This window comes from Heterodontus francisci, chromosome 17, assembly GCF_036365525.1.
Source record: "Heterodontus francisci isolate sHetFra1 chromosome 17, sHetFra1.hap1, whole genome shotgun sequence".
In the NCBI taxonomy this organism is placed as follows: domain Eukaryota; kingdom Metazoa; phylum Chordata; class Chondrichthyes; order Heterodontiformes; family Heterodontidae; genus Heterodontus; species Heterodontus francisci.
In genome coordinates, this window is record NC_090387.1 from 33318476 (window position 1) to 33333817 (window position 15342).

General features: G+C 41.7%; 1 protein-coding gene across 7 annotated transcripts in view; it reads left to right on the top strand.

Annotated features, from left to right (window-relative positions):
- Positions 1 to 15342, top strand: part of piezo1 (piezo type mechanosensitive ion channel component 1 (Er blood group)) — a 394374-nt gene that overhangs the window by 204819 nt on the left and 174213 nt on the right. For 6 of the 7 annotated variants that reach the window (XR_010976661.1, XM_068049232.1, XM_068049233.1 and 3 more), the window contains exon 6: positions 11371 to 11551. Coding sequence is in view for 6 of the 7 variants with exons in the window: in XM_068049232.1 (XP_067905333.1) it covers positions 11371 to 11551 (181 nt within the window). In the remaining variant the exon portion in view is untranslated. The remainder of the gene's footprint in view (positions 1 to 11370; positions 11552 to 15342) is intronic. The other variant, XM_068049235.1, reaches the window with a different exon arrangement.

Genomic DNA, 15342 nt, shown 5'->3' on the forward strand with positions numbered 1-15342 from the left:
AATTGACTTTCTGTTTTTAAGCCTGCAAGAAAACTTGTGGCTGTCTGTTTACTTGACAAATAAATCACCAAGGGGTTAAACCTTAATAACGAAATACACTTGCTGTGGTCAGGTGGGGGTTGAACAGTGGGAACTACCCAAACCTTACCACATTGCCGTAACAATGTACAAACTTTTAATTTGATTATTATAGGCTTATAGCTCAGTGGAAACGCAACAAAAATATTTGCAAAAAATTAGCTCACCATCTGATTCATCTTCCTCAATAGAAAAACTCTGTTAATTGTAGGTTAATTATGTTGTTAAAGATACACAGGTGAAGGGCATTGTTTAGTTAAGGTCTTTGAGCAGCTTCTAAGAGAGCCTGCTGGGTCACAGGGAGCATGAGGCAGATATATGTAATGCTGCATTCTGTAAATAAACCGACTATCAAGAAAAGGATCTGTTTCTAGCTTCATTCTTCACCATTTGGCTTGGATCCATTTAACATACTCAACTATCACTCAGCTGTTGTGAGAGAGATTTTCCAATCCTTTCTGATCCACAAGAGTTCCTTTATTACAACCCAAAATACAGAAAGAAAGAGACAAGTCATAACTTCCAGTTAGACTGCTGGAATGCTGCCATTTTCATCACAGCAATCTGTTGTATTTTTCTTTATAAATGATTATTTACAGGAATGGTTTTTGATGCTTACAAGTTTCCCAGTGCCAACATGGTTGCAGCTTCGTAACAAAAGCTCCCAAAACCCTGGTAGAAGAGTATACTGCACGCTCTCTGCTGCACCCTTCTCACTCTCCACCTCCCATGTGGTTCGCTTCCTGGGCCTCCTGTCACTCACTTCCTCCTCTGACTTGACTGCTCATTTTTGTTTGCTTTCCAATTCATGAGCGATGCCGCAGGAGATATGAGTAGCAACAAAAAAAAAAGAACACTTCACTTGAGAACGGCATGGAATAGCTTAGATTTTCTATCTGATCTCCAAAAAGATTTTTTGAGATACCAGATACAAACCTTGAATTCCATTACGAACGGGGTACTTTTTTTAGTGCGCGGGCAGTTTAAGTGCATGACCCCTTTAAATTTTTTTTGCACAGCTGCACACGCTCGCTAACTTAAAGGGGCCGACTTGTATGCACCCTGCATGGGAACTTTCGGATTGCTGCACAGCTTAGAGGGAACATTGCTTGCAAACAGATTTATTTACACTTTCTTCAGAAGCAAGGTTTGATGTATTCAGTATTGCATTGGTGCTTGTATAACACTATTATTCCTCTTTGTGCTGAAGCACAAAATATTGCTGACAGAGCACATTACTTTATTTCCAAAATTAACTTCATATAAAGTAATGAGGTCTGCAAATTCAGAATGGGCCACCGACAAACCAAGCTATGGATTCACATGAGAATCTTTCCCCTTAAGTAATTTTCAAGTGGCTAGATTGAAATGCGTTTTGTTTAAATATCCTCCCAGAAGAAGAGGGAAAAATCGGAATATTAACATTTTAAATCTATTTTGATGGTATTTTTCTTTTCCTATGGTAGTTTACAGTGCTGGCTAGAAAAAAAATGTTATAGGTTTAGCACTGATCTGTACTGTTCCTGCTGATCACAAGAATACAATCCACGGCCTTACTAATGTTAATCCTAGTTTTACAAAATATATCACAAAATTGCACTTTACTTTTTCTGGTAAGTTGTTTTACTGAGAGCTTTTCAAACAGAAACAGGTTAGGGGATGCGCATTTTCACAGTAAAATATATCATTTGTATTTTTCTCAAGTAGCTGCTGTTTATCTGGCGCTAGTGCTTTCTTACCCTCTTGGACCTGGCTATTTCCTATTAAATAGATTGCTATTGACATCTCTGGTTTACAACGTGCTAAGTCATTGCTTTAATAATGTATGCTGTTACATCCTGTGCATTTTGAAGAGGAATCCGTCAAGGTATGCATGCTGGAGCATCCACATTGTCCAATCCACCCTGTTTCTTACTAGGTTAGGAAGTAAAGTGTGTAGACAGCAGCTGGAATTTTATGCCCCCTGCGGAAGTGGGCTGGAGGCTGGGGGTGTAAAATTGAGTGGGAGGTGGGGGGGTGCATTCCCGTTGTCTTCCCATTCCTGCTACAATTATGAGTGACCAGGGAGGTGACAAATGGCCCGCCTGCCCTAGGCCACTTCAGGCCGCTGTTATATTACCAGCAGTGGTGGGCGGCTCAGCACCTCAGCAGGTCACGCAATAAAAACCTGTCCCCCACAGACAGCATCCCCCATGGCACAAGCCGCCCCTGCTGGAGCACATCTCTTTCCCCCATCCCTCCACCCCCCTCCCCCCGGGGTCCAGCCAATTGTCCCCTGCAAGGCCCAACACACTTCGCTCAATTCCGGGGCGTCCTCCATTGCTGCTCCTCTTGCTGGGTGCAGTCCCAGCAGTGGCCACTGCTCCCAGTGAAACTACGAGGACTGAAGAGCTGCTGGCCCGCTGATTGGCCGGCAGCTCTTGGACGTGGGACTTCCTGTCTCAGGCAGAAGTCCTGCCTGATGCCAATTATGGCTTCCAGGCCCCTGACTTTTTGGCTGGTGGGCGGGGCCTCCACCCCGACGTAAAATTGCGGCCAGTATCACTGAATTGGTCATGGGCCTAAGTAGAATGGGCTTCAGTGCAAATATTATTGCACACAAATTGGAAAATTACTTAGCATACAATCTTGTTAAGTTTTTTAAAAAAAAAAACGCCATGTTGTTGTTGAATCATTCCCCTAGAAGTAAGGAAAGGAGTTTATCTATTACTGTCACCATGACATTCATCGTACCATCTCCAACTGGATTTTCTCAGTTTATTTCTGTTAAAGTAAATCATAATTAAGTGAATTTCAATATTTGTTAAATAATTGTAAACATTTGCAAATAAAATTTTGGGTCTAAATCACGTGTAATTATACAGTGATTTCTAAGATTTTATCAGTAAAGGCCAACTTTTTCAACAAGGGAACAGGGTTTGCATGCTTGTTATTATGAATTTAATATGTTGTGCAAAGAGTTGTCTTTAATTTTCTTATTTTATTTCATGGTGCCCATTCAGCTACTTAGACTTCTGGTCCAGCAGCGTCTTGATTTTAGAATTTTCATCTTTGTTTTCAAATCCCTGCATGGCTTTGCCCTTCCCTATCTCCGTAATCCCCTCCAGCCCTACACGTCTCCAAGATCTCTACGCTCCTCTAGTTCTGACCTCTGGCACATTCCTGATTTTCATCACCCCACCATTGGTGGCTGTGCCTTCAGCTGCCTGGGCCCTAAGCCCTGGAATCCCCTCCCTATGCATTTTTGCCCCTATAACTTTGTAGTCCTTGAAGACACTCCTTAAAACCTATCTCTATGACCAAGCTTTTGATCACCTGCCCTAATATCTCCTTATGTGGCTCAGTGTCAAATTTTGTTTGATAACACTCCTGTGAAATGCCTTGAGAAATTTTACTATATTTAATGGTGCTAAAAAAAAAACTGCAAGTTGTTGTCAAACTTTATCCAAGTTTAATTTGCTGAGGAGCTTGGGGAATTGGTTGGGGTTCTGTAGTTCAGTTTTTGTAGCATTTAACTCTGTTTCTAATGCACTAAAATGCTGTAAGCTAAAAGCTAAACTTATCAGCAAATTGTAGATTTAGGAATAACTTTTGAAAAATGAACTACCATTTTGGGCAAGATGGATGAAAAAAATGCTAATGTGAAAAATTCTGGAGCTAAAAATAAAGTTTGTTTATAGGAAGAATGTCAAAGGGTCCTTGCCACAGCTGAAAGAAGAATTTTCCTTGGAGCAAAGCACTTGGAACAAATGACTATTAGCATGTTCACTAAATATTTATGTTTAAAGACAAGAGGGTTGAATTGCAAATGTAGGTATCACTGGATTTATTGGAAGTGGTGAATCACAAAGGGAGATGCTTTTGAAACATTGCTTGGTGCACATTAGTGACTGTGAATAAGGACTTGCCAACATTTTACCAAGTAAAAGCGAACAACCCAGGAATCCAACTGTGGATGAGTTACTTTCTGTCCCTTTCCCATTTTTCATTTGTTTATCACCTGCTTAATTCCCTTTCATTACTGTTACTCTCTCTGCTATGCTCCAGCTCTTGGGGAATATAATGATCCTCTCCATTCTTGCTATCACTGTTCTGTGTCAAACATTGCAAGACATGCTTGGATGCAAGGGCTGGTCTCAACTGAGACTTCCTCCTTTGAAAATTGATATAGTCCAGGTGTTAAGGCCATTTTTCTTTCAAAACAAATTCCATTTTACTTGCCAAAGATGAAGTGCTCCATGGTGGTGGAGCTTTCCATAATGGTTCAACTGAGAATAAGCAGAGTCAATCTATATACAGTAGTCAGAGTTTGAGATAGTGTAGGGTCGAATTGACATTGATCCTTTAAATGGTATTTCATTGCTTAACGTTTGGTGTCACTTTGTCAGTTTTTCTAAAACTTTGAATTTTTTTTCTACTCGGTCTTGAAAATGTAATTTTTTTCTTTCTCTTCCCCCAATTTTTCATTTTCGTTCTCTCCCCTCTTCATCCTCATTGTTACCCTCCTTCCTTAATGGGACGTAAAATTAACAGGACGTTTTTGCCAGAAATTACTACTTAATCAGGATTGCTACAGCTGTAAAGAAAAAATGGTGGAAACCACTGAATTCAAAAGGGTGGGCTGAAATTCTTCACAGAACACTCTGCATAGGGTAGCTTGGAGGTACAATAGATTTCTTTAAAAAAAAAATTGATATGAATTTTTTATGCCTCATTGCATTTATCCAGGGAGCAGCTTAGATATGCGTAATAGGAAAGTCCATGGTTCAGTGTGCAGTCTATGCTTTGTTATTGTCATGGGGATAGATAGTGGCATAATGGTAATGTCACTGGGCTAGTAATCCGGAGGTTCAGGCTAATGCCCTGGCGATGTGGGTTCAAATCCCACCACAGCAGCTGGTTGAATTTAAATTCAATTAGTTCATTTTTAAAAATTTGGAATTGAAAGCTAGTCTCCGTAATAGTGCCATGAAACTATCATCAATTGTCGTAAAAACCCATCTGGTTCACTAAAGTCCTTTATGGAAGGAAATCTGCTGTCCTTACCTGGTCTGGCCTACATGTGACTCCAGCCCACAGCAATAGAACTATAGCAGAGTTATGGCAGAAAGAGGCCGCTCAGCCCATCACATCCCACCTTCCAGTACCTGGTCTATAGCCTTGCAGGTTACAGCAGTTCAGGTTCAGGTCCGGGTGCCTTTTAAATGAGTCGAGGGTTTCTGCCTCCACCACTGGGCAGCGGATTCCAGACACGACCACCCTCTGGGTGAAAATGTCTTTCCTCATGTCCCCTCTAATCCTTCTACCAATCACCGTACATCTGTGCCTCTTGGTAATTGACACCTCTGCTAGGGGAAACAGATCCTTCCTGTCTCCTCTATCTAGGCCCCTCATAATTTTGTATACCTCAATTAAGTCTCCCCTCAGCCTCCTCTGTTCTAAGGAAAACAACCCTAGCCTATCCAATCTTTCCTCAAAGCTGCAATTTTCCAGCTCTGGCAACATTCTTGTAAATCTCCTCTGTACTCTCTCCAGAGCATTTATGTCCTTCTTGTAATGTGGTGACCAGAACTGTACACAATACTCCAGCTGTGGCCTAACCAGTGTTTTATACAGTTCCAGCATTACATTCCTGTTCTTGTCTTCTATAATGTAGTTAACTGCCCTCAAATAGCCCAGCAAGCCACTCCGTTTAAGGGTAATTAGGGATGGGCAATAAATGCTGGCCTTGCCAGTGATGCCCACATCCAATGAAAGAATAAATAAAAGGTGACTTCAATTTCCCTGCTGAAATTAACACATTGATATTCTGTTATGTCTTTGTAGCTGCCTTATAAACTTCAGTATAGCAGCACCTCTATGTTAGCATTGTTTTCTTTCTCATTCTCTCAGTGCCTCTGTCTGTCTCCCTCACTCTCTCTCACGTGCACACAAAATTGGATGTCAGAGTCTGCTGGATGTAATTAAAAAGAACGTTTTCCATAGAAATTGATCCGTTGAGATGAGGCCAACACTACAGACGTAGAATGAGCAAAGTATTAGAAATTAGACATTTTCTCAACAAACTGAAAACAGACATTACATAATCTCGTTCCTGAGTTTCTCCTCTGCTTTCTATGTTTCTCGGTGTCAAATTTTGTTTTATAATGCTCCTGCGAAGCGCCTTGAGGTGTTTTATTACTTTAAAGGCGCTATATAAATATAAGTTGTTGCTATTGAAGAGCTTGATGAAAGTCATACATGAACCAGTGGTTACTTTTGTGAGGTTATCAGAGAGCATTGATATCTATTGAACTATACCTCAGTCAACAAAATCACTGAAGGGGAAATAGGAAAAAATTGCTGGAGAGGGGAAGAAAAACTGATTTGACAGTAGCTGCAAGCAAATTCTGATGTGGCAGTAACAACAACTTGCATCTATACAGCATTTTGAATGTAGAAAACCCCCCAAGGTACCTCAGAAATATGAGGAAAATAAACATGGATGGTTAGCCAAAGGAGGAGAGACTAGGGAGGGTGAATGAGGTGTTTCTTTAATGAGGGCATAAAGGAGGAGTGGGAAATGAACTAGGTCAGGGGGAGAATTCAAGAGTGGAACCTAGATGATTCACGGAGAGTCCTAAATGGCTGGCATCAACAGAACAAGCAATTGGAGCAAGTCACAAGGCCTGTACACTAATTCTCCAAGCTGCAGAGGGAGGTAGAGAATCAGAGTCATAAACAAAAAATAAGCTAAAGGATATTTATGAAAAATTGGAGGAGAAAAGGAGAATGAAAATAAAAAGTTTAAAAAAAGGAACTACATATGAAAACAAAACAGGTGCAATATATGGTCAAAATCCTGGAGTAATATTGTTCCTTTACACATGGAGAAAATACCCTGCGAGAACTGGAGGAATGATTTTCCTGCTTAATATAGTCATGGTACATGTGAAAACATAGGGAAATGTAGTGTATGTGAAAACTTTGAATATAACTATGGCATGATGTGAGTTGTTAAGTCTCTGATTGTAACAGTGCAATATACTGTTGAGAAGATGCACAGTGAGGGCCTGCAGAATATATAGTTTATTTCTAGATGTTTCTGACACTCCATAACTATCATGCTGTCTTGGGACAAAACAGCAGCTTAATCACAAGACTTAAGATGAAACAATTTACATGTCTAACTGTTCATAAAGAGTATATTTTATTTCAGTATGCACCTGTTTGATATTGAGAGTAAAATATGACCCCAGTAAAAGAGTTTTTGCTTGAATACTTTGTTTGCTCTGCCCACAGTCCTGGCTTATACAGCAGTGTAGTTACACAGGTGACAACCCTTGTTATAATTGTTCTTCAGTGAACTGAGATGACAGACTGCTCAACCATGCAGGCATCACAGTCTGGTCCCATACTTTTCTTGCTTGTTTACACATTTGCATGTTCCAGAAAGGGTAACTGGATAGCTGTGATTGGAAGTGAGAACCCTGTCTTAGTTTCCCCTCCTTACTTCAGGGATACTGAAGCTAGTTGCTATGCCAGCTAAGATCAAGCAGTTCAGCACTGACGGGGGATTGAACTTGAGACTTCCAGTCTGTATGCAGCAGCTGCACACTCAGCTGATATGGGTGCACAAACTCTATAACTATTTTTTATTTGTTCATGGGATGTGGGCATCACTGGCAAGGCCAGCATTTATTGCCATCCCTAACTGCCCTTGAGAAGGTGGTGATGAGCCGCCACCTTGAACAACTGCAGTCCATGTGGTATAGGTACACCCACAGTGCTATTTTGACCCAGCCAGAGCAAAAGATTTACTGAATTGTATGAAAAAAATTTTTAAATATCATTTCTTTGCATACAGGGTTTATCTCATTCGTGGAAAGAGTATGTGGCTTACTGTATTCAGTTGAAGTATTTGTTTATGGCTTTGATGAAAATGTAGTTAAACTGGGATGCAGGTATAATGAAGGCAGAAAGCAGAGGCAATTTTATTTAACTTCAATCAATGCTTTAATCAAATGAAGTATTGAAATGCAGGAGGGAGTGGACATTGATCTGTAATATGACTCTGGATTTGTATGACTAGAGTGCAAAAAAATCAAAGCAGCAGCAGGCAAGTAAATTTTTATATTTTTTCAAGATTGGTGCTAGCAACAGTAAAAATCTGCAGAATGCATCCAACAGACAACTAAAAGCAATTCTTTCTCCCACCTTACTCATGGAACATGAAGCTCCTGTTCAAAAAATAGTATTCCCACGACTGTTGCATAAGCTTAAGTATCTGATTGCATTGCAGTTTTGTGGGTATTAAATGTATTCAAAATGCAGATTATAGAAAAAATGTTAGTGATTTTATAATCAGTCATTAAAAGTGCAAATATGCAGCTGGTCCACTGAGAGCCAGTAGTGAAACAGGAACAGCTGGATTTAATCCACCCACATGGATTCCACATTGACAATAAAATAGAGAACTTGGATTTAATATAAACAAGGTAACAATGAAAAAGAAACAGGATTTTTGATTCGTGACCAATAAAGTTGTCAAGCTATCAGATGAGCAACGAGCAGCACCATTAGATAGATTACTTAAAAAATGAAATGCAAGAAAGCTGAGGCGATTGTTTTTAAAAAATTCATACTTGTGATCTGCAGTTAGCTAGCAATATTGGCAGGTGGGAACAACTCACAACAGGCTTTCATACTCCAGCTGCAGTTCTCCGCAGTTGTACTCAGAAAATCATTGTTCACATAAACAGTAGCACATTCTGGAAGGACAGTAGCATTATTGAAGTTTGAAGGAAGATTCTGAATGAAATTTCTGAATTTAAATGTTTCTTTTAAACAGTCCTTTGGTAACACTAAGTACTGTTGCAGAGGTATTAACAAAGATATAAATTACTTGAATCTTTTCTGAAGCATTTTACATTTCCTGATGTCACCATAAAACCAACACAGTAGACAGATGAACAGTGAAGATGAAGAGGTACTTCCCCATATTACTTAGAGATTTATTTATATAAATGTGGTAATCGAGGGGAAATTTTCATTTGCTAGCTGAAGTTGGTGAGGAAATCTTTCCTGACACGCACAGCAGGGGACTGGCCTCTCTATGGTGTGAATTCGCTGGTGTCTCAGCAAGTTTGCTATACAAGTGAATCCTCTCACATGCACGGCCTCCCCCCAGTGTGTACTGGCTGGTGTCTTGGCAGAATAGATGACCAAATGAACTAGACACCCTAGAACTAGTCAAAATGTGCTTGCTGTATTTCTGCTAAGTTTTTTTCAAAATCTTTCATTGGTAGGGTATGGAAATAGGATACATGCCAATAGCATAGCATCTGACTTGCTGTAAGGAATAACATGACATTGTATGTGTTTGGGTGTGTGTATAAGTGAGTTATAAATCAGTTAGAAAAAAGGGAGACAAACCAATGACTTTTTGAAAATCCTTTTCGATACCATCTTGAACTTGTACTAACATAAGAAACCAAGGATGAAGTATATAATGTAGGAAAAATAACAACATTTACAACAAAATTATTACATTTTTCTAACTAATTGCATTTTGGCTGTTTAAAATATGTTAGCAGAATTCATTCACAGCGCCACCTTTGTCAGTTGAAGAGAGTCAGTAAGTAGCTGGCTATCGCTTTCAGTATGCATCTGTGCCATCAACTCCCAGAGGTGTTTTTTTATGATGGACAACAAGACGGGCTTGCTATAGAACCTTCCACCCTAAAACATAGGACAGTCTGCCAGTTTGATTTGTAGATTAAGACTATTTTGAAAACCATTAAAAGTTTGTATAATTTTTATTCAATAGTTTGTCTATTATATTTCTAACCATGAGGAAGCAAGAGAAATTATCAGGAAAACTATAAAACTAGGGCTATAAACTGGTTCGTGTGCTTTTTTAAAAAAAAAGAACAATTGGTCATTGTCTGGAGCCTGAAGTTTACAAGCACTGTAAGACTTTCTTGTTTTAAAAACTCACTCAGGCTTGCACTTTGTTTTGATCCATGAATTACAAGAGAACAAATTGAGGACTCACTCAAAGGGTTGTTATGATTAATGGGGTAATTTATTTGTACCCATGATTACAGATTAAAATGATCACAGAAAATAATTACAGATTTAACAGGTTGAGAAAGAAAAAAATGATCATTTAAAAAAAAAACTGCTTTGTTACTTAACTCCAAGCAAATGAATGCTTCGACATTATCTTGCATTAGAATGCTCAAATATGTTACCAACTAGTCATACAATCACTCAAAGTGGCCAGCTCCTGTTGATTACAGACTCTACTTTTGATGCATGGTCAGGCTTCTGACACTTGGTCAGGGTTCTGCTTCCCCCTCTTTCAGTGCTGGTCCTTCGTGACTGCAATACAGATCTCTGATGTGTTCAACCTCTCATATCCCTTTTCAGGGGCTGAATCTTTGTCACAATATTGACAGGCCACACCATCCTATGAAGCTTCTTTTAAAAACACAATACCCAATTATTTTCTGCACCCTTTGTTTAAACCATGTGCTTTGAACCCACACAGAAATTTGTCAATTTTTCTTTCGCTTTCTCCAGTAATTTTCCATTATGCAAAGCCCCTTGCAGTCAATCTTCCGGAAAAAGACATTTATATTTAGCTGGAACACTATGCTTCATCTTATCTAAGTTGTACCGTCTTCCCTAGACCGAGTCGTCTTAAGTACAAAATACCAGTGTCTTTCAGTTGCTTGTGCTATCTTTTTTTCCCCTTATAACATTCACTTGAGTGTCCCAGTTCAGCAGGTTTACTTTAGAGGAAGACTGAAATTTGCACAAGAGGTTCTGTTTTCAGTCCAGTTCGGTTCCCGCAAGGCATGATGCGTAATATGGTCAAGCTTTTTTTTGCCATGAATTTGATTAAAAAGGTATTTTTTTTTTTTATCTTACAGCACTTTCCTGTGTGCTGTTAAGCCCTGTGTCACATTAACAACAGTTAGACTCGGTAGCGTTAAAGTTGCACAGCTCCATTTTAATGCCAAAATAATTTGTTGCATATTATATGGTGGAATGCTCCTCCGTTTATTAAAAAACCTATTCAATTTACTGTGGGCAACTGCTGAGAGATTCACCAGTGTATATTAGTATTGTTTCTTAATAATGCTGTAACTAATTATTTTTGTGGATTTTGTCTTGTAATTTCAGTACATGATGGAATTTGTTGAGCTGGTAGTTTGGCTTGTCAAAATTTATATTGCAGTGCCTGGCCTTCTTTTTGTTTCTTCTATCCCAATTTCTTATTAGACCTGTGTGTTTGCATGTTAGCAGGGTGAAGGTGAGGAAGGTATGGAGTTGGAAGATGCAACAGAGGATGAAGAAGATACAGCTGAACAAGAAAGACAGAGACAAGCCCGTACAGCTGCACTGGCTCGACTGCGGGTGACAGCACAGAGACTTCTTGAAGCTACAGGGAAAGTTGTGGCCATTCTGTTTTTAGCTTTAGCTGGTAAGCTTTTAAAAATGATGGTTTTTGTCATGAAAAGTAACCTACATGCCACATAAGTGCCAAGCAATGATCATCACCAACAAAGGCGAGCCTAAGCACCTCCCCTTCACACTCACAGGATTATCATCATTGAATCTCCACCATCATTATCCTGATGGTCACCAGTGACCACAAACTTAACTAGACAAGCCGCATAAACACCGTGGCTGCAAGAGCAGGTCATACATTGGGAATTCTGCGACGAGTAACTCACCTCCTGACTCTCCAAAGCCTTTCTATAGGCACAAGGCATAAGTTAGAAATGTGATGGAATGCTCTCCACTTGCCTGACTGAGTGCAGCTCCAACAGCACTCAAGAAACTGACATCATCCAGGACAAAGCAGCCCACTTGATCAGTACCTCATCCACCACCTTAAACATTCAGTCCCTGAACCATTGTGACCGTAGTGCATAACATCTGTAAGCTGCACTGCAGCTTGTTAAGGCTTCTTTGACAGCACCTTCCAAACCCATGTCTTCTACTGCTTAGAAGAACAAGGGCTTGGAAACACCAACACCTGCAAGTTCTGCTCAAATCACATACCATCCTGACTTGGAAATATATTGCTGTACCTTAACTGTCACTGGATCAAAATCCTGGAACTCCCTCCCCAACAACACTGTGGGTGTACCTATACCACACGGACTGCAGCGGTTCAGCTTCTCAAGGGTAGTTAGGGATGGTAATAAATGCTGGCCTTGTCAGCCACACCCGCATCTCATGAATGAATTATAACAAAAAAAGAGTTTGCCAAGATATATCTCAGCACACTTTCAAACTGAAAAGGTTTGCAGAATCAGTTATAGCGTGTCAATCTTTTTTTTTATTTGTTTATTGAATGTGGGCATTGCTGGCTAGGCCAGCATTTTTGTCCATCCCAAATTGCCCTTGAGAAGGTGGTGGTGAGCTGCCTTCTTGAACCGCTGCAGTCCATGTGGGATTGGTACACCCACAGTGCTGTTAGGAAGGGAGTTCCAGGATTTTGACCCAGCGACAGTGAAGGAACGGCGATATAGTTCCAAGTCAGGATGGTGTGTGGCTTGGAGGGGAACTTGCAAGTGTTGGTGTTCCCATGCATCTGCTGCCCTTGTCCTTCTAGTTGGTAGGTGGAGTCGTGGTGCGTTGCTGTAGTGCATCTTGTAGATGGTGCACACTGCTGCCACTGTGCATCGGTGGTGGAGGGATTGAACGTTTGTGGATGGGGTGCCAATCAAGCGGGCTGCTTTGTCCTGGATGGTGTCGAGCTTCTTGAGTGTTGTTGAGCTGCATCCATCCCGGCAAGTGGAGAGTATTCCATCACACTCTTGACTTGTGACTTGTATATGGTAGACAGGCTTTGGGGAGTCAGGAGGTAAGTTACTTGGCGCAGCACTCCTAGCCTCTGACCTGCTCTTGTAGCCACGGTATTTATATGGCTAATGCAGTTCAGTTTCTGGTCAATGGTAACCCTCAGGATGTTGATCGTGGGGGATTCAGTGATCGTAATGCCATTGAATGTTAATGGGAGATGGTTAGATTCTCTCTTTTTGGAGATGGTCATTGTCTGGCACTTGTGTGGCGCAAATGTTACTTGCCACTTATCAGTCCAAGCCTTGATATTGTCCAGGTCTTGCTGCATTTCTACATGGACTGCTTCAGTATCGGAGGAGTTGCGAATGGTGCTGAGCATCCCCACTTCTGACCTTATGATGGGGGGGGGGAAGGTAATTAATGAAGCAGCTGAAGATGGTTGGGCTTCAGACACCACCCTGAGGAACACCTGTAGTAATGTCCTGGAACTGAGGTGATTGACCTCCAACAACCACAACCATCTTCTTTTGTGCTAGGTATGACTCCAACCAGCGGAGAGATTGCCTCCGATTCCCATTGACTCCCATTTTGCCGGGGCTTCTAGATGCCATACTTGGTCAAATGCTGCCTTGATGTCAAGGGCAGTCACTCTCATCTCACCTCTGGAGTTCAGCTCTTTTGTCCATGTTTGAACCAAGGCTGTAATAAGGTCAGGAGCTGTGTGGCCCTGGCGGAACCCAAACGGAGAATCAGTGAGCAGGTTATTGCTAAGCAAGTGCCACTTGATAGCACTGTCGATGACACCTTCCAAAACTTTGATTGAGAGTAGACTGATGGGGTGGTAATTGGCCGGGTTGGACTTGTCCTGCTTTTTGTGTACGGGGCACACCTGGGGAAAGTTCCACATTGCCGGGTAGTTGCCTGTGTTGTAGCTGTACTGGAACAGCTTTGCTAGGGGCACAGAAAGTTCTGGAGCACAGGTCTTCAGTACTATTGCTGGAATGTTGTTGGAGCCCATAGCCTTTGCGGTATTCAGTGCCTTCAGTCATTTCTTGATATCATGTGGAGTGAATTGAATTTGCTGAAGACTGTCATCTGTGATACTGGGGACTTCAGGAGGAGACCGAGATGGATCAACTCGGCACTTCTGGCTGAGGATTGTTGCAAATGTTTCAGCCTTATCTTTTGCGCTGATGTGCTGGGCTCCCCCATCATTGAGGATGGGGATATTTGTGGAACCACTGCCTACAGTTAGTTGTTTAATTGCCCACCACCATTCACGATTGGATGTGGCAGGACAGCAGAGCTTAGATGTGATCCGTTGGTTATGGGATCACTAAGCTCTGTCTATCACATGCTGCTCACACTGTTTGGCATGCAAGTAGTCCTGGGTTGTAGCTCATTTTGAGGAATGCCTGGTGCTGCTCCTGGCATGCCCTCCTGTGCTCTTCATTGAACCAGGGTTGGTCCCCCGGCTAGATGGTAGTGGTAGAGTGGGGGATATACCGGGCCATGAGGTTACAAATTGTGGTCGAGGACAATTCTGCTGCTGCTGATGCCCCACTGCACTTCATGGATGCCCAATTTTGCATTGCTAGATCTGTTCGAAATCTATCCCATTCAGCAGACGTGGTCTCTTCAGACTACTAGCAAAGATCAGATGTCCACCAAAGCTACTAAGTATCATCACCTCATTCCATGACAATATGAAAGGCATGATTCAGCATAGCGGTGCCTCATCAGACCCCTTTTCTATCCTGAGTGGCGTGGAACAGGGCTGTGTTCTGGCACCTACCCTGTTTGGGATCTTCTTCTCACTGCTGCTCTCACATGCATTCAAGTCTTCATAAGAAAGAATTTTCCTCCACACAAGATCAGATGGCAGGTTGTTCAACCTTGCCCGTCTTAGAGTGAAGACCAAAGTACGGCAAGTCCTTATCAGGGAACTCCTCTTTGCTGACGATGCTGCATTAACATCCCACACAGAAGAGTGTCTGCAGAGTCTCATCAATAGGTTTGCGGCTGACTGCAATGAATTTGGCCTAACCATCAGCCTCAAGAAAACGAACATCATGGGACAGGATGTCAGAAATGCACCATCCATCAATATCGGCGACCACGCTTTGGAAGTGGTTCAAGAGTTCACCTACCTAGGCTCAACTATCACCAGTAACCTGTCTCTGGACGCAGAAATCAACAAGCGCATAGGAAAGGCGTATGCTGCTATGTCCAGACTGGCCAAGAGGGTGTGGAAAAATGGCGCACTGACACGGAACACAAAAGTCAGAGTGTTTCAAGCCTGTGTCCTCAGTACCTTGCTCTACGGCAGCGAGGCCTGGACAACGTATGTCAGCCAAGAGCAACGTCTCAACTCATTCCATCTTCGCTGCCTCCGGAGAATCCTTGGCATCAGGTGGCAGGACCGTATCTCCAACGCCAAAGTCCTCGAGGCGGCCAACA